We start from the raw sequence: 19,645 nt of genomic DNA on the forward strand, positions 1-19,645 counted from the left end.
ATAAAAAGATTATATCAAATAAATAAATTTAAATTAAATTACTTTAAAATGTAATTGTTTATATCTGAAATTATTAAAAGTTTCAGTAGAAAATCTAATTTAATTTAATTTATCCCAACATATAAAAATAAAAGAATAAATATAATCATTTTGTTTAAAAAAATATTTTAAAATACAGAATAATAATTCCATTTGACATAAATATTAACAATTTATTTTTCCAATTAAATAATATTAAAAATTATAAATTTTATTTTTATTACTTGGTAATTAATTTATTGAATATTAAAATATTAAATAATAATTTCTTTATTTTATTTTTTTTCAAACTCTTATTCAATATATTCTTGAAGGTTGTTGTCATAAATTCAAAAAAAATACTTTAAACTTTCATTTCTATAAAGGAGAAAAAGAAATTAGATCATCAAAAAATAGTAGTTTAATTAATAAATTTAATCAACTAAAATTTAAATTTAATTAATTTAAATGAAAAATTAATTTATAAAATCTTATGATAACATTTTTTTAAATTTTATTTTTATTTTTGTTTATTTTTTTGTTGTTTTTAATAAAAATATAAAATAAATAAAAATGAATTTGGCCAATAAAAATTAATAAAAGCGTAATGGTAATTTAGTAAGATAAATATTTTTAATTCAAAACATCTACTTCATATAAAACAATAAAAATCATTTTTATTATTATATCTTGATAAATTAAAAATATTTCAAAAAATAGTACAACAAACAGCGAAATCAATATCTTTTGTGAATGTGTAGTTATCTATCTTTGGTTGAATCATAAATGGCTAAGATTCTTCTTTGTCTTTAGCTATAACACTCCAACATTCAACACTATTAACTTTTTAATTTTTTTTATTTACTATATTTCTAAAATGGCTAGCACCATAGTTATTCTAACCTGTCCAGCCGTGATGGTCATATTAAAATTCTCCTTATGGCATAATTTCTGAAATGGTATATCCTAAGTGATTTAAAATTCTATCTCTTCCTTATTTAAGACCGTTTGTAATTGCACTTGAAGTAAATTGTTTGAAGGCTTACTTTTTTTTGAAATAAATATCTGTATGGCCTCCTAAGTGTAAATCACCACAAACTATTGTAACTTCTCTCCCTTGAAACTTCGGATCAAATTTCCAGTCATAAAGTTTTTTGAGCAATTTTATTTGGCAATCTTCATGTCGAACCCATTACTCAAGATAATCTCTAGATGATTTTCCAAATATTTCATTCAACTTATGATTTAAGAATACGACTGTGCTCTATGATACAAAAACGTAATTTTCTACATCTTAAAACTCTTAGTTGAGGGATTAATCAAGAAAATCCCATTACTTTTATGTCATGATCTTACTTTCATCAAAATCTGCTTACCTATGCCAAGTTCTATCACCTCGTAATTCACAAAAGAATAATCCTATTTTCCCTAATTTAACTGTAAAGTATTCTTCCTTAACTTTTGATAAATCATTTAGGTCAAGTGAATCGTCTCTAAGTTATCGTTAGTATTCGTAATACACCTAGCGACATAATTAACCATAGTGATAATCAAATTTATTTGAATTGGGATCCCAATCATCCTTAAGATATCCCATATAAGAGGAAAAGTGTGGTCTGGGGCAATTTTTTGTAAAACCCGGTGTGGTCTGGGGCAATATTTTTTAAAAATATTGCCCCAGACCACACCGGGTTTTACAAAAAATTGCCCCAGACCACACTTTTCCTCTTATATTATCCCCAATCATTTCTTATATCATGATCATCAAATATCATAATATTTGATGTATTTGCTAGAATGTAAGCAGTTTAGGGAAAATTCCATGCTCTTCTGTATTCATCTCGAATAAGCTCTAAAACCTCTTCATTATGCAATTTCCACTCTTCTTTGGGATACTTATTAAAGACTTATTCTTAAACTCTATTGTAGACATTATTCTTGTTTCCATACCATTAATCTGAATCTAAATAGACTTAATCACCCATATGCACTATAAGATCATATTATTCTTCAGCAACTTCCTTAGCTAAATTCAACCATAAATTTCTTTTTCCTAACTTTTCATACTTAGATGCATCATTACAACTGACCCAACATATCTTTAAATCCTTCACTTCATAGTTTAAAGTTTTAAATTAACTTTTTAAAGTTTTAGTGTAAGGTGAAATCAAAACAGAGTATTTCGTATTTGATTATAGATTTAAAAATCTAAATATAGCAGGCTTCCTAGCTTAAACTCTTTAAGTTAGAATTTTATCTGTCTAGCCTTAAGCACTTAATGTAACAGTAACTTCTCCGTCAGAATCGTATTCCAGAAGGACTCGAGCAGTTGTATCAGTAACCTTTCCAATTACAGGGCCAATTAATTCTTTCATATTTATTTTTAATTTAATAAAGTGATTGTTTTTATAAAAAATATTTAATAAATTTAAGCAAGTATTTCTACGAGTATTTAAATTAATAGAAATTTTAAATAAGACGTTCAATTTTTATTTCCACTTTTCTTGATTTTATTTATTTATTTTATAAAAACTCAGTAATCACAAGAATTTATTTTTTCTTACACAAATATTATTCATTCACATTTTTTCCATAAAATATCTTAAAGGTATTAAATTATGTGTAAATCCTCTTTAAAATACCTAAGCAAATTATATTTGGTTTATGAAGTTACATAATATTGTAAATTTATTGAAAGTTCTAATTAGAACTTAATAAGTATTTTCGTTAAGCTTGAACATCTATTTTCTATTTATTAAATTAAGTTGAAACGCCCTTTCAATACAAAATTTCCTATTTTTTTCTATTATTTGCATATGCGTTATAATAATAAATTTATAACTTTTTTCAATTAAATATTAATTATTTTGGAATAAAAAAAAGTAGTGTTATTTATTATTCACAAATTTATCTATTTCAGATCTATTTTTATTTAGTTATTATTGATTTTAAACTTAAATTATTCAATAATAAAAAATATTATTTTCACTTTTTATAATTTAAATATTATTTTATTAGTTTTTATTTGTTTTAATAAGCAAAATAAAATAATCTAATCTGTCTATCAATCAAAATTTAAAATTCTAATTTATAATTTATTTGTTTTGAAATAAATTATTTATGTTTTTTAAGAAAACTATCAGTTACATAAAATATTCTATCTATTGATAATTCAAACTTATAAGAATAAAATAAAATTTATCATTCTTCTCTTTCTTCTAAATTTAATAAATTAGTTACTTGTAAATAAAATATCAGCTGTCTGATATAATCTCTTTTTTGTACTTCAATTTTCAAAAAATATTAAATTTTTTACTGTTTTGATGTGAAAAATGTGCATAAATGAAAAGTTTTTAATGTTTAGTCCAAAGTATGAGTGGTTATATGAAATTTAAAACACTTATAATTAATTATTGGTAACTGAAATTATTAGATTTTAACATTCTAAACTTAAAAAATACATTAAAAAATTTATAATTAATGAATGCTAAAAATATTTAGATTGATGTTAGCAATGAGGTAAAGATTCTACTTTCTTTTATTCCTTATTGAATGAAATTTTATGAAAGTAAAATTAATATCTAATTAGAGCAAATTCTATGGATTGTAAATTTTATTTAAAAAAAAGTTATGAGCATAAAGAAAGTATTGTATAGTAAAAATTAATTGTTTGTTAGCTCAATTCAAATAGTTGAAATAGATTAAAAGAAAATCATGTACTTAATTTAAGGATTAGATATTATTAGATTATTGTGCTCTAATTTTTATTATTTTCTGTTAATATTCAGCTATCATTAATCTTATACCACATACTTCTCAATAACTTTGGTTTTTTTGATCATAAAAAGCTATTGTTTATTAAAATTATAAAGAAACTATCTCAAAGTTTTATTTAAAAGTACTTTATCCAATATGTTATTATTTCTTTATGAAGAAATATATGATAATTAAATAAGTTTTAAAAAATTACTAAAGCTATTCTTTCTCTATTTTTCTAGCAGTTATCAGCTAAAAAAGCATTGAATAAATATTACTGTAGGATTTAAGAGTATATATGATAATCTTATTATAAAAATTTCTACTTTCTATAACTGAAGCTTACATTATACGCATTAAAGAATTAAAATTTTTTGATTTTACCTTAGGAGAGCTCTAAGCATATAACTTTTTTGTACTTTTGTTAAGTTAGTTAACCTAACAGTAGATTATTCTTGATTTTATCATATAAATAGTTTATAAAATAGATATGGCAATATAACACATTCTAATATTTCTCAATTTCACCTTCTCTTATTACTATATAGGCATGATAATTGATAAATTTTTTAGTAATGATTTTAAGAGTGAGAAATTATAAATTTTTCCTTGAGAATAATCAACATATATAATTATAAAAAATTTATTTATAAATTGTTTAATATTAAGTAGATATTTAATATCTTATCATATAGTAAGCAGATACCTTTCTTTCAAAAATGAAATGCATTCTTTTGGTATAATTTTAAGCCTTTAGAAAAACTATAAAAGATATTAAAAAATAGCTAAAAATCTAGTTATCCATGCATCAATACAGTATATTAGTTTTAAAATATAGCTCATATTAATAAAAATACGATACTAAGTAACGCTTTAATGGTACTTTATTTGCTACTTTAATTTACATAAATGAGTGGAAATTAAAAGTTTTTAATAATTTTTTTAATATTAAGAGTAATTGTTAGGACTTTAACGCACTTATATTTAATTATTAATCTCTAACTTAATTAATATACTTCATATTCAATTTGAAATTGAAAACACTACCTATAAAAAGAAGAAAAAAAACATGTTTAGTGAAAGAAAGTCAAATATTTTGGTAAATTATTTCTATGAGTTGAAGAATTTATTTTCTTTTTAATTCTGATTTATTGGGATTTGATAAAAGTAAAATTTTTTCTATTAAGCGTAGATTTTATGGATTTCAAATTTGATTAAAACGAAAAAAATAAGTAAATAGTCCATAAAGAAAAGCATAAATATTATATAATAAAAACAAATAAATAGTTAGTTAGGGCAGTTAAAGTTAATTAATAGCAAGAAAGACATGCTCTTGATTTAAGTGTTAGAAATAATTAGATTAATATACTCATATTTTAATTATGTAGTATTAGTTTTTAGCTATTACCAATCTTATACTACATTCTTTTAAATAACTCTGACATTTGTAATTATTTAAAAATCAATAGTTTTTTATTTTTATCAAAGAAACAACTAGATATTTGATTTCAAAATGCTTTCTGTAATCCTATTTAACTTGAATGATTTTTAGAATCCGAAATTTGAGATGCATTTCGTGGTATAATACTTATTTGTTTTAGCATATGATGTTTTTGTTACTATATACTTATTTCTTTATGGGCATTTATATGAAATGCCTAACAATTCAGGATCATATTTCTTCTTATTCTAAATACTTTTTGGATTCTTTAATAAATCTTTGATACTATTGTTTATTTTTGTAGAAATACACAATAGCACATTAAATTTTACTAATTTATTGCAGCTAATCTCTATATTTCTTGGAGTAGGCAGCTTATAAGGCTTAGGATTAATATTATTATAAGATTTAAGAGTATGTATGATTATCTTAGTATGGAAAATTCTTCTTTCAATTATTGAAACTCAAATTATATATATTAAAGGATTATATTTCTTTGGTTGTCTTCCATAGTGGCGCTTATCAACTTTAGGTCTTTGTACTGCAATTAACTTAGTTTCCCTACCAGCTGACTATTCTCCATTTTATGATAACAATTGCTTAAAATAGCAATTTGTAGATTTTAAATATAATTAAATATCAACTTAATTTTCGATAACTATTGTAAGGGCAGGGCAATTGATAGATTGTTTAGTTATGATGTTTACAGTGAAAATATTTAATTTGATCCCTTAGAATAATGAACTCATATAGCAATATTATACCTTAGTTATATACTGCTTAATACTAAATACATGTTTATAGTCTTATCATATAGTAAAAAGATACCTTTCTTACAAAAATGACTCTCATACATACTTTTGTTAGAATGTTGTTTCATTAGACAAACTTTAAAATATATTAAAAAACAGTAAAAAACCTAGGTACCTAAGCATAACTAATGTCGAATAGTTATAAAATATAATTTATAATTAAAAATAAAGGGAAGATATATTTTAATCATTTATGAATACTCATGATTATGATAAATAGTTGATAGAAATAGGTAATGGGTTGCTAGGGAAATATTCTCAAAATTACTTAGTTAATGCAACATACTTTATTGATGAAATACTAAAATATATTCAAAATGAAGTTCAGTTAAGAGTAATTGAAATTAAAAACTTAACAGACAATCAAATTTTATAGTTCAAATATGCATTAGTAGAAAGATTATTCAAATTTGGAGTAAATAAAAATTTGAAATAAATACTTTAACTCTTAAATAATAATCAATCTATAGAGTTACTACTAAGCTTTGAATCTGAAATATTGAAATATATGATGTTTTCAAATATTATTTCAAACTATTTTAGTACCAACCCCAAATTTATTTACTACGATTTATATGAAACAGATTTGATTTGATTATGTATTTATTTTTTTATAATTTGTATGTATTCTTATCAAAACTCATATACTATACCTCAAATTATTAATTTATTAATTATTTATCATGGTATATTTTTAAAAATATAAAAAATTATCATAGATGTTTCATTATTTTCAAATACCTCCCCTAACTAATGGGTTAATAATTGTTTTTAAACTTATTATTATTTTCCTTATATTCAATTTTAATTTGAGTAAACTATCTATAAAATAAAAATAAGAAAACAAATAATTATGTTTCATGAAATATAATCAAATATTTTGGTAAATTACAGCTGTGACTTAAATATTTTCTTTTCTTTTTAATTCTGAGATAGGGATTTGATAAAAGTAAAAATTTCTTTTATTAAAAGTAAATTTTAGGGATTTCATATTTGATTAAAAAGAAAAAAGATAAGAAGTTGATAAAGAAAAATATAAATATTTTTTTATAAAAGCAAATAAGTAGTTAGTTTGTCCATTAAAGTTAATTAAAAACAAACAAGAAAGACATGCTCTTGATTAAAGCGTTAGATATTACTAGATTAGTATATGCTTGTTTTAATTATGTAGTATTAGTTTTCAGCTATTACCAATCTTATATCACATACTTTTAAATAACACTAACATTTGTGATTATTGAAAAATCAATAGTTTTTTATTTTTATCAAAGACACAAATAGAGATTTGATTTCAAAATGCTTTCTGTAATTCTATTTAACTTGAATGATTTTTAGAATCCGAGATTTGAGATGCGTTTCTTGGCATCATACATAATTACTATAGCATATGACGCTTTTGTTATAATTTACTTATTTCTTTATGGGTATTTATATGAAATGCCTAAATATGTAGGATATTTCTTCTTATTCTAAATACTTTTGGGATTTATTGTTAAATCTTTAATAATATTGTTTATTTTAGTAGAAATACACAATAGCACGCTAAATTTTACCAATTTATTGCAGTTAATCTCTATATTTCTTGGAGTTTGCAGTTTATAAGGTTTACTATTAATATTATTGTAAGATTTAAGAGTATGTATGATTATCTTAGTATGGAAAACTCTTCTTTCAATTATTGAAGCTCAAATTATATACGTTAAAGGATTGCAGTTCTTTGGTTGTTTTCCAGAGTGGCGCTTATAAACTTTAGGTATTTGTACAACAATTAACTTAATTTCCCTACCAGCTGACTATTCTCCATTTTATGATAGTAATAGCTTATAATTCCAATATGTAGATTTTAAATTCAATTAAATCTCAACTTAATCTTCAATAACTATTGTAAGGGCAGGGCAATTGATAGATTGTTTAGTTATGATGTTTACAGTGAAAATATTTAATTTGATCCCTTAGAATAATGAACACATATAACAATATTATACTTTAATTATATACTGCTTAATACTAAATATATGTTTATAGTCTTGTCATATAGTAAACAGATACCTTTCTATCAAAAAGGACTCTCATACATACTTTTATTAGAATGTTGTTTCATTAGACAGATTATAAAATATATTAAAAAATAGTTAAAAACCTAGGTACCTAAGTATTACTAATGTCGAGTAGTTATAAAATATAATTTATAATTAAAAATAAAGGGAAGATATCTTTGAATCATTTATCAATATTCATTATTATGATAAATAAGTGATTGAAATAGGTAATGGGTTGTTAGGTAAATATTCTCAAAATTACTTAATTAATGCAAAATACTTTATTGATGAAATATTAAAATATATTCAAAATGAAGCTCAGATAAAAGTAATTGAAATTAAAAACTTATCAGACAATTAAATTTTATAAGTCAAATAAGCATTAGTAGAAAGATTATTCAAATTTGGAGTAAATATAAATTTGAGATAAATACTTATATTCTTAAATAATTATCAATTTATAGAGTTACTACTAAACTTTGAATCTGAAATATTAAAATTGATGATGTTTTAAAATATGGTTTCAACCTATTTTAGTACCAACCCCAAATTTATTTACTACGATTTATACGAAACAGATTTAATTTGAGTATGTATTTATTTTTTTAATGCATATTTTATAATATGTATGTAAAATGTTGAAAAAATTTAGAAAACTTTTAAAATAGTTAATAAAAAATTTTTTTTTTTGAAAGTAATAGAATTAATTATTTTTTTTTTAAATAAAAATCTTTTAATTAAAAAAAAATATAAAAATTAAAATAAAAAATTATTTTTTCGAATGTTTAATTTTGTTTGATATAAAAATATTTGAAATAAATTAACTTTGTTCACTTTATAAATTTTAAATTTAATTAGTGTTTTCAATATATTGTAAAATACCACCTGATTTGTTTGTATCAATCAATTTTATTCCAATCAATATTTTTCATTTATTTACTAAAATCATAAATAATTTAGAACCATAAATTAAATATAACAAATAAATTAGAAATTTGTAATAATAAATAAAGATATGAACAAACTAATCTTAATTCTTCCTATTTTATCTTTGATAGGAATTCAACTTTTCTTCATTCTTAATCAGAAGAATAATCTCTAGAATTTAGTACCTGTAACTTTTGACTAGTTCTAAGAATGCACTGATGAAATTCCAGATATCTCTGAATTACCTTGCGCAGCTACTGAAAGCTTCAGAAATGCCACAGAAAAATTCTTCAATGCTACCACTCCAGACTATCCTAATGTTCCCTAAGCATGTTCAGATTATTACAATTACACTTAATAAGAAATATCTATTGAAGATTTTATTAACCAAAATAATTATTTCTTAAACTGTTTTATAACTGAGAATGTAAGAGAGATAGCCAATAGCGAAGAGTGCTTTTTCAAGCATTTTTATGCCCCTACATATCTATTATGTGGTGGTTTTAATATCTATGCCTATCCTCCATACACAAAATACGATATTAAAAATTGATAGATTTAACACCTGAAAAGTGCATTATTTGTTGAAATAAAATAATACAACCTTTATTGAGCAATTAGGAATATATAAACCATTAATTATATAAGAAATCATTATATTTAATGCATAAAATATGATATATATAATCATTACCTTTTGTAATAGTTAAATCATATCAATAATAGAACAAAATTAATTATCCTCATTTTAAATAAGAATATATAAATTTATTAATTTTTTAATCAAATTGAATATTTTCACCTAAAATATTTTTTTTATTAAAATAAATTTATTATTTTTTGTTAATTTAAAAATAAGAAAAGCTTATTTTTGATTTTTTTCAAAATAATTATTTGGAAATTTATGGATAACAAAAAAACCTTATTTGGTTTTTGATAAATAAAAAATACATTTCCTTTTGAAAATTATTAAGCTACTTTCAAAATAATAATAAAAGAATATATCAAAATATTTCTAGTATTCTGATTAGAATATCATGGATAAAATAAATTATTTAGATCTTCTCAATATATTATTTAAGAATGAAAATATAAAAAGATTTGTAAAAATAATTTATTTAATTACTTATAAAAAGAAAGTAAAAAAATCCTACTTTGATTATAAACAATTATTTTACAATTAAATTTGATTTGATAAAAATATCAAAAGATATGAATAAAGGATTATTGTTAGTTTCTATATTTACTCTAATAAGCTTAACAACTTTTTTAATTTTCCAAAAGAAGTCTGCGAAAGATTTATTAAACATTTCTCCAATAACCTTTGAATAATTTGTTCTTTGTTTTAGCAAGGTTCCATAAATTACTGAAATTTAATGTGCTACTTCAGAAGGATTCATGTTAACGTCAAATGAATTTACTGATTACATAACGCCTTTGAACTCAAAACCTCCTTAAGCTTGTATTGATTTAGATAACTTGTAAAAATAATCTACAACACAATTCTACATCAATTAAGATAACTTATTCTTCTCTTGCTATGCTAATGAAACAGCAAGAAGAATAGCTAATAATAATGAATGTTTCTTCAAAAACTTTTATGCCCCAATATACCTCATATGCAGTGGTTTAGATATTTATGCCTATCCCCCTTATACTAAATTTGATATTAAAAATTGAAAAATCATAAATATTCCACATCATAAAACAAAAATAAATAAATAAATATAAATTACATAATAAAAATGTATTTGAATAATAAATATGAAATAACTTATTATAAATTTTATTTCTCTTTTAAAAATACATCCCAATTAGATAAAATTAAAATTTCAAATTTTATTTAAAAGTTATTTTATGAATAAAAAATTTTATTATTTCTGTAAAATAAATTTGATAAAACATAAATTTAAAAAATATAACTTGTTCTGTATTCCGTTTAAAAAAATAAATTTAACCAAAAAATTAAATAAATTTTATTAATTTTTTTCGTTTATTTACTCAATAAATATAATTATTTAAATCAAAATTATTTAAAAATTAAATAAATTTGATTGGTTTTGATACATCAAATTGTTTCAAAATTATCACTGCATTTTTATAAGATCAAGTTTGAATTTTTTTAAAGAGTTTAAAACTTTTAAGACTTGATTTTTTAAAAGCACTTATCAAGTTACTCATCGAAAATATCATTCATGTTATTCTTTTGTTATTTAAATAAACCAGGGCTTTCATTTTCACTCTAATTTATCTCTCTTTAGCATGTACTAAAGCTATTTTTTAATTAATTATTCTAATCTTAAGATTTTTAAAGAAAAATTATTTCATTTTGATTTCTTTAATCTAGTATTTCAATATCAAATTGCCTTAACAGATACCCTTTAGAATCAAATATTTTTATTCTAGATAAGCCAACACTTTTTTGATCTGGAGTGCCTTTGATTGTAATATGGGATTTTTAGAAATTAACTTGCATCCATTCAGGCAATCTTTAGTTATCAGATAGACCCTTTTCAACCTAGTTAATTTCTAAAAAATTTTGAGCTTTTACACAACAATCTAATACCTTGTTAGTTTCAAAACATTTTATTGAACGGACATGTTAAGGGCTACAATGTAAGCAATCTCCTTATGACACTTAAAATAAAATTTTGCTTTTATCTGAAATACCTAAAGAAACTGAGTACAGATATTCTTCAATAATTGGTTAGTATAATAATAAATTCTTAAAGTAATTATGATGATATTTTTCTAGATCATTTTACATTTTTGGTTAAAGATTATCATTTTTTCTTTCAATATTTTCCTTTTTATTATTAGACATCTCATTTACAATATCTTCAAATGCTTATTAATAAGTTGTATAGTTTATTCGTTAAATAGGAAATTAATCATCCAATATTTATTGGGGCTCTGATATTACATATTATTTGTACCAATCAATTTCTTTATATGTTTCAAGTGCTTTTTATTTGAGCATAAGAGCTATATTTTTACAGATAGGTGAACATTCAATAAAATGCTCTACTGCAAGGCTCTTTATCATTATGAAAAGTCTAGATTTATTGTTAAGGAGTTAATCAAAAACATCTTTTGAAATGATTTAATTTTCTTTACAAATTTTTTATTCGTTTTTAAAAATTAGATCAAAAATAATATTTTCAGCTATTTTTCCATTGCTCTCAAACAATTAATTTTTTATTTCAGAATAGATTTGTGATTTACTTGATTATTCAACTATTTTTGACACACTTGCAACTACTCTTTTTTTAATATTTTCTAAAACAATCATACTATTATTTTTATAATCAGAATCTAAGTCTCTATTTTATTTAAAGTTGCTTTATTTATAGATATTCTCTTATGGCTTATTGGTTTGTTCATGAGAAATAGACAATCTTTTGGTATATAAACCTCGTTAGCTGAATCTTTTATGTTAAGCTTAGGATTTATTTTCCTAGAATGAATAATTTTCATTTTCATTATAATGTTATAATTAAGATGGTATTGCTGAAAGATTAGCAGATTTCAATTACTCGTTTCCTGTATAATTGAACTCTCTTTGAGATATAACATTAAGTTTTGTATATTCTTAATTGATAATATTCTACTTCATAATTAAACTGTCAATTTACTATTAGATCCACTTTTTTTTTAGTGAATTTTTAGCATATTTCCAAAGTATTCTTGCTATTTTTAACTAGTTATCAGTAATTATTATATTCTTTTCATAATATTCTGAAACATATGCAATCTCGTTTGTATAAATAATCTAAAACTTAAATATAATATTATAAAATACAGTCCTATATTTCCAAATTCCGAAAACTCCTAAAAGAGGGCCAACAATTTAAACTATGATTTAAAACACTACAAAGAATGGAATTATATTAACTTTTATTTTAAATTCATCTTAGGCAGATGTATAGCCATCAGTGGCAGAAATAACTATAGTATATTCTGAATTAAATTAGCTGAGCTGAGCAGTGCCGAAAAATGTTCTATCAGTTGAAGAAAAACTGAGCCAATATCCACTTGAAATATCTTTAAATGAATTATCTTCCATTTTCATTTTTGCAGAATAAAATAATTATGGAGAGTCCAAGCACTTAAATATTTTATCACTTACTTTGTAACTAAAAGGAGTTTGAACAGCAATTTCTCCCTTTTCATATTATTGATTAAAGTCACTTTATAGATTTGTATTTATTACTACTGGAGATTGAAATGAGATAAAACTTGCATTTAGAAGCTTTAAGCTATCAATATACTTATAATTAATGAAGTCATCAATAGTTATTTAAATTTTTGTAGAATTAAGTAATGAAGTTTAATTGAAAAATAAACTTATCTTTTAATATAATGCTAGATTTATATTTTTCACAGTACCTTGAAGCTAAATCGTATCTTGCTCAGAATTTATTAACACAAGTATTCCTGGATAAAGTTTGGAAACAAATTTCCCATTAAATATTTGAAGAGTTACTGATAAATAATCCTAATTTGACTAAATAGGATTTTTGGAATTAGTAAAGTTAACTTTAAGAGATGGTTCAGTGTAAAATTGGATAACATAGTTTATGATATTTTGATTCAGTTTGAATTAAATAAATTCTAGAATAGATTAGAGTTAGCTTTCTGTTTAATTCCATTTTTACAGATATTAGTAAGATTAAGAATCTAAACCTAAGTTGAAAACATTATTAGGTGAATATGAAGGAGCAACAAATCCAGATTTGTCAATGTATCCTACATTCATGCATACTTACTTTAGTTTGATAGAATCGTCTTAGTTAATTCCTAATATTTTATTTTCAAAAATATCATCGCTAAGCTTTTAGTAGCTCAGCAGTATAACTTATTGTAAGGATTTTTGAGTATATTTCCCATTAGAATCAGCAATCAAAGACTCTTTAGCAACTTAAATTCTTAGCACTTAGCTGGAAGGAGAGTACTAAATCCAACTAGGTAAATCATTTACAACAAAATTAATGTAATACAGCGCTTTGTTAATATATAAATTTGTTGATTAATAAATATCTACAAGGTAAATTTCTATTTAATCACCAACTTGAAAGACCTAATTTGATTAAATGCGTTTTCTAGAATACTAATTAGAATTAGCAATAGGTATTAACTTATAAATTTGAGAATGAAAAATTATTGGGCTTTAAATAAACAATTAGTAAAGAGCATATTACGCTGAAGCAAAAATGAAGGACTAATCCTAAGAGGTAAGCAGCCAATAAATAGGATCATTTTCTGGAAAATAGATAATTTAAGTAATAATAGGATTAGTTTTATCAATAATATTTACTAATAGAATTGAATCTATTTCAGCTGTAGTTACAATCAAATAATTATCATTATAAATCAACCATTAAAAGTAAACAACTCCTTAAATAAGCACAGTAGAAACTAAAGTCAAAGAACGATCTGAATTAATTAAGTAGATAAAAACTCCTTAAAAAGAAACTCCACAAATTAAGTATTTGCTATCTATAGTTTATCTTTGAAAAATAATTATTTTATCTTGAATTTTAAAATATCTTAAAAATTTTGAAACAGTTTGCTCAAAATAAATAATTGAGGCTATAAAATTAATTGTTGCTAATTAATTTTAAGTATGGATGAAAAAACTTTAAAATAAATATTAAATTGTTTGAAAGGGTTTTATTAATATATAAAAATTAAAACAGATAAATTAGATTTTTACTTAGTTTGTTTATTTTTTTAGTTTATTTTTTAAGATATTTTTTGGTTTAGAAGATAATATTTTATTTAGATTTGATAATAATTTTAAAAGAATTTTGATTACTGTAAGAAGTAGATTTATCCAAGATATATTTTAAAGAGGAATTTTGGATTTTTAGGATCTTCAATGTCTGCAAAAACTATCCCATAAAACTCAGGGAAAAGCAAGAGAGTTTTTTGGTCGTTTGAAATAGAGAATTTGTACAAACTTGAATCTCCTCCTAGATATATTGATGTTTCTAAAGTTTTTATTACTTTAGGATTAAGCACATCTTCGATGCTTATTACTATCAATTAAACAACATTAGCTATAAAACCTATTTTACCATCATTTTTAAAAATAATCTATTCAAATTTTATATTTTGTAATCCAAGTGTAATATTTGTTTTTAATACAACAGGATTACTTATGTTTTTAAAGTCTACTATTTGTAAACCTAATATTTCTCTGCTTTAATAAAATATTGTTGTGCCTGGGATATTTACTTGATATGAAACTGAAGTTTCAGACAATCCATTATCTAATTAAGAGACTAAATTTAATATACTATCACCTTCATACTAAAATATTGCACTTCCTTGATCCTTACGAGCCATATACAAAACATTTTGAGGTTCTTAATAAATAATTTAATTATCAAAGCTACCTCCTGGTCCTTTAAAAAAGTTATAGCTAGTTAACTAATATTAGTTTAAAAGTAAATTCGGTACATCTAAATTTAAATTTGGATTTGTGAGTTGAAATATTTGAGTTTTAAACCAATTCGAATAATACAAATAATGACCATCGCTACTTAACTAAATATCCATACTAGTTCCTCCAGTCGATATAGTCTGAAAAATTTCAAGCTTTTTTTAACTAACATCAAAGATGAGCACTCCAAGTGAACTCTACTAAGTGTATAAATATTTTTGGTCCATAGAAAGTGCAAAACTTCCACCTAAAGGATTCGAAGGATAGCTATCAAGGTAGGTTATTTTATTGGTATCGCAGGAGCTTCCATCAAAAGAAGAAATATAATTTCTTATATCAATCATTATATATTAATATAAATCAATTTGAATGACTAGAATGCTTTCTTAAATTACTTCAAATGCACTTAGGGAATAAGCAGCTGAGGGAGTGTAAGTGCATATAAAATAAAGATTACCTTTTTACAAATCATCAAAAGACTGTTAATAGAAATGTAGAGAAAGAGACCCTTAAGCAATTAATAGATTTTAATTTAAAGCTAATTTAAGGTTATCTATATACCAATCAGCAAGGTCAATTGTTTTAGTAATTTGAATATCATTATTCTACCAAGTAATAAGTTTGAAGTTGTTAAAACATACTAAAAATATAAAATTGAGATCTTTTAATTATATAACTTGATTTACGTTATCTAAGTTACCATTGTATGTGATATTAGTTGAGATCATAAGAGGTAAAATTGGTTAAGAAATATCGTATACTTCAAGGATACCTGTAGCATAGCTAACCCAAAGTAATTTATCTGAGTTTGTAATGCTTAAAGAAATTACCTAATCTTTAATAGAATCAAACTGAAAATGTTTTAAAAGCTGTAAGTTGTTTTGAGGATCAGTAATATCATATATTGCAAATCCGCATTATTATAAATTCAGTGCAATCATATTTCTAGAATTAGAAGTAAAAAGGGCAATATTATATGTTGATCCATTGCTACATAATTCATCACGATCAATTACCGCAGTTGGAAAAGGCTCAAAAATAGGAAGATTGGAGTCATAAAGCCTCTTATCATAGCAAAATATGAATGAAAATAAAAAACTAAAGCAAGCTATCTTCATTAATTAATTCATGAAATGAAAAACGATTTATTTAATTTTAGATTTTTTAGTATTTAGTAAAAATGCTTCTTTTTTTAAGCTTATTTATTAAGAGTTTGTAGAACTTAACACAAAAAATGATAATTTTTCTATTTTTAATTTAATTTAGGAATAATAATTGTCTTATTTACACAAATTTGTATTAGTTGTTTTAAAAATGATTAATATTGTTGTTTGTTACCAATTAAAACTTGGGCTTTAATTTAATTTAACGAAAAAAAATAAATTATTTTTAGTTTTATATTATTAAAATGTTATGAATTACTATTATATTTTATATATAATATCAACATAAATTAATTTTCAAAATGTGTTTTTATCAAAATACTTTATTTCATAATTAGTAAAATATTTAAATAAAAATACTTTTTATAAATTAAACGAATAAATCTAATAAGGATAATAACATTTTTATTTTAGATTTATATATTTTTAGAATTGTATGTATCACTTAAAAAAACATTGATTTTTATTGTTAATAATAGTGGAATCAAGTATATAATAATAGAGACTTTACTGTAAATAAATTATTTAATAAATTGTTCCAGATATTTAATAAAATGATAAAAATAATAAATTACAACATATATGTAAATAAAATAATTTTAATTTTCATAATGTTATATTTAGGTTTTAGTTTTGCTATAAGTTTGTATCTTTATGATTATCTTTGGTAAAAATTTAAAACTTTTAAGATTTGACTTTCTAAAAGCAAATTTCTTCAATTTAATCATCTAAAATTTCGTCGCTATTTTATTTTTATTTAAGGAATATATTAGCTGAATATTCATTATCTTGCTATTTTCTCTCATTTTATGAAGCATTTAAGCTATTTTTTAACTAATTATATGATTTTTGATGCTAAACTAGACTCAATATTTCATTTAAATTTCTCTTATCTATAATTTAAATATCAAATTACCTCTGAAGATATCCTTTTGAATCAAATATTTTAATTCTAGATAAACCAACACTTTATTAGTCTGGAGTACCTTTAATTGTAATATGAGATTTTTAGAAATCAATCTGCATCCATTCAGGTAATATTTAATTTTCAGATAAACCTTTTTCGACTTGATTTATTTCAAAAAAATTCTGAGCTTTAACACAGCAATCGAACACTTTATTTGTTTCAAAACACTTGATTGAGCGAATTTGTAATGGGCTACAGTGCATGCATTCTCCTTAAGAAACTTAAAACCTTTTATTATCTTTAAAAGAAATACCTAAAGAAAGGGAATATAAATAATCTTGGATTAATGGTTTAATTAAAAATAAATTTGTAAAATCAGAGTTGATATTTTTTTAATTCAAATTCTAAATGTCTGATTTATCATTTATTTCTTTCTTAATTTACAGTTAATCAGATATTTGAAGCACAATGTCTTCAAAGGCTTATTAAAAAGTTTCTTAATTTATCTTATAAATAGGAAATGTATTTTCTGAAATAGCCTAAGCTTCGCAAATCACAAAGGCTTTATACCAATCTATTTTCTTATACTTTTGAATGGCTTTTTACTTCAACATGAGTATTATATTCTTACAAATAGGTGAGCATTCAACAAAATATTCTACAGCTAGGCTCTTTATCATAATATAAATCCTAGATTAATTATTTTTTAGTTATTAAATAATTTTATCTGAGATCTATTTATTTTCTTTATAAATTTTTTCTAAATTCTTCATTACCAAATCAAAAATAGTTTATTCAATTATTTTTCCATGATCATCTAATAAATTATTTTTTGATTCTTCATAACTTTATATTTTACTACTTAATTTGTATACTTTTGATACATTTTTAGTTAGTTTTTTTTAAATATTCCTTACAATAATCTCACTATTGCTATTGAATCTAGAATCCAATTCTATATTTTATTTAAAATGGCTTAGCATCTTAATATTTTCTAAAGGCATTTACTAATCAATATTAGAAAAAGATACTCTATGAGAAAATAAACTTTTTTGGTTCATGATATTTTATTTAGCTTTAGCTCTTTAGTCATTTTATTATTCTATTTCAATATCACTTAAATGTTTTATTTATTAATTCTATTATTATGAATAAATTGATTTTTAATTTTCACTAAATGACAAACTGAAATCTCTTTAAGATACAATAGGACTTTTTTAATATATTTATGTTTTATTATTTTATTTTGTAATTAAGTATTCTATTTACTATTAAACATACTTCTACTTCAGTGAATTTCTAACATATCTCCAAATTATTTTAGCTATTTCTAGTTAATTATCTGTGATAATGATATTTTTTTCAAAACGCTCTGAAACATATGCTATTTCTTTAGTATATATCATTTGATACTTAAATATTATGTTGTAAAATACAGTTCTATACTTCCATATTCCAAAAATTCCTAAAAGGGGACCAGCAACTTGTACTAACACTTAAAATATCACATAAAATGGTAATATGTTAACTTTGATTTTAAATTCATCTTAAACAGTAGTATAACCATCTGTTGCTTAAACTTAAATTGTATATTCAGAATTAAATTAATTGAGGGAAGGGGTTCCTAAAAATGTTTTCTCATTTGATGAAAAGCTGAGCCAATATCCACTTGATATGTCTTAATACTCACCATTTGCTTTTTTGACTTTTGCTACAAATATCAAGATAGGAGAGTCGAAACATTCAAAAACTTAGTCACTCATTTTATAATTAAAAGGTGTTTAAACAGCAATTTCTCCATTTTCATATTGCTCATTGAAATCGGTTTATAAACTTGTCTTTACTTTAACAGGTGATTAAAATGAAATGAATTTTGCATCTTAAAGGTTTAAACTAGTAATATATTTATAATTACTATTATCTTCAACAGTTACTTAAATAATCGTAGAATTAAGCACAACAGTTTAGTTGAAAGATAAACTTATTTTTTAGTGTAGAACAGAGTTTACGCTTTTTACTGTACCCTAGAGCTATATAATGTTTTACTCTGAATTTATCAAAATAAGTATACCAGGATATAATTTAGAAACAAATAATCCGTTAGAGATTGATATTGTGACTGTTAATTAATCTT

General features: G+C 22.4%; 6 protein-coding genes across 6 annotated transcripts; 2 read left to right on the forward strand and 4 right to left on the reverse strand. All coding sequences in view use genetic code 6, as the record gives it.

Annotated features, from left to right (window-relative positions):
• Positions 1–727: 727 nt before the first annotated feature.
• Positions 728–2,393, reverse strand: TTHERM_000652609 (PhoD-like phosphatase; the record flags this gene model as incomplete). The annotated part of the gene is made up of 2 exons (XM_012797201.1): positions 728–1,540; positions 1,734–2,393. The coding sequence occupies 2 exons, from the start codon at positions 2,391–2,393 to the stop codon at positions 728–730; spliced, it is 1,473 nt and encodes a 490-aa protein (XP_012652655.1).
• Positions 2,394–5,679: 3,286 nt separating this feature from the next.
• TTHERM_00652610 (hypothetical protein) lies at positions 5,680–5,964 on the reverse strand (the record flags this gene model as incomplete). The annotated part of the gene is made up of 1 exon (XM_001013912.1): positions 5,680–5,964. The coding sequence occupies one exon, from the start codon at positions 5,962–5,964 to the stop codon at positions 5,680–5,682; it is 285 nt and encodes a 94-aa protein (XP_001013912.1).
• A 1,328-nt stretch (positions 5,965–7,292) lies between these two features.
• On the reverse strand, positions 7,293–7,997 carry TTHERM_00652600 (hypothetical protein; the record flags this gene model as incomplete). The annotated part of the gene is made up of 2 exons (XM_001013911.2): positions 7,293–7,635; positions 7,726–7,997. 2 exons carry the CDS (start codon positions 7,995–7,997, stop codon positions 7,293–7,295), a joined length of 615 nt encoding a protein of 204 aa, XP_001013911.2.
• Positions 7,998–9,081: 1,084 nt separating this feature from the next.
• TTHERM_00652590 (transmembrane protein, putative) lies at positions 9,082–9,546 on the forward strand (the record flags this gene model as incomplete). Its single annotated transcript, XM_001013910.3, has 1 exon — positions 9,082–9,546. One exon carries the CDS (start codon positions 9,082–9,084, stop codon positions 9,544–9,546), a length of 465 nt encoding a protein of 154 aa, XP_001013910.1.
• Positions 9,547–10,205: 659 nt separating this feature from the next.
• Positions 10,206–10,673, forward strand: TTHERM_00652580 (transmembrane protein, putative; the record flags this gene model as incomplete). Its single annotated transcript, XM_001013909.1, has 1 exon — positions 10,206–10,673. One exon carries the CDS (start codon positions 10,206–10,208, stop codon positions 10,671–10,673), a length of 468 nt encoding a protein of 155 aa, XP_001013909.1.
• A 388-nt stretch (positions 10,674–11,061) lies between these two features.
• Positions 11,062–16,559, reverse strand: TTHERM_00652570 (transmembrane protein, putative; the record flags this gene model as incomplete). Its single annotated transcript, XM_001013908.2, has 2 exons — positions 11,062–14,503; positions 14,812–16,559. The coding sequence occupies 2 exons, from the start codon at positions 16,557–16,559 to the stop codon at positions 11,062–11,064; spliced, it is 5,190 nt and encodes a 1,729-aa protein (XP_001013908.2).
• Positions 16,560–19,645: the final 3,086 nt, after the last annotated feature.

Source organism: Tetrahymena thermophila (genome assembly GCF_000189635.1).
Source record: "Tetrahymena thermophila SB210 genomic scaffold scf_8254667, whole genome shotgun sequence".
Taxonomy (NCBI): Eukaryota; Ciliophora; class Oligohymenophorea; order Hymenostomatida; family Tetrahymenidae; genus Tetrahymena; species Tetrahymena thermophila.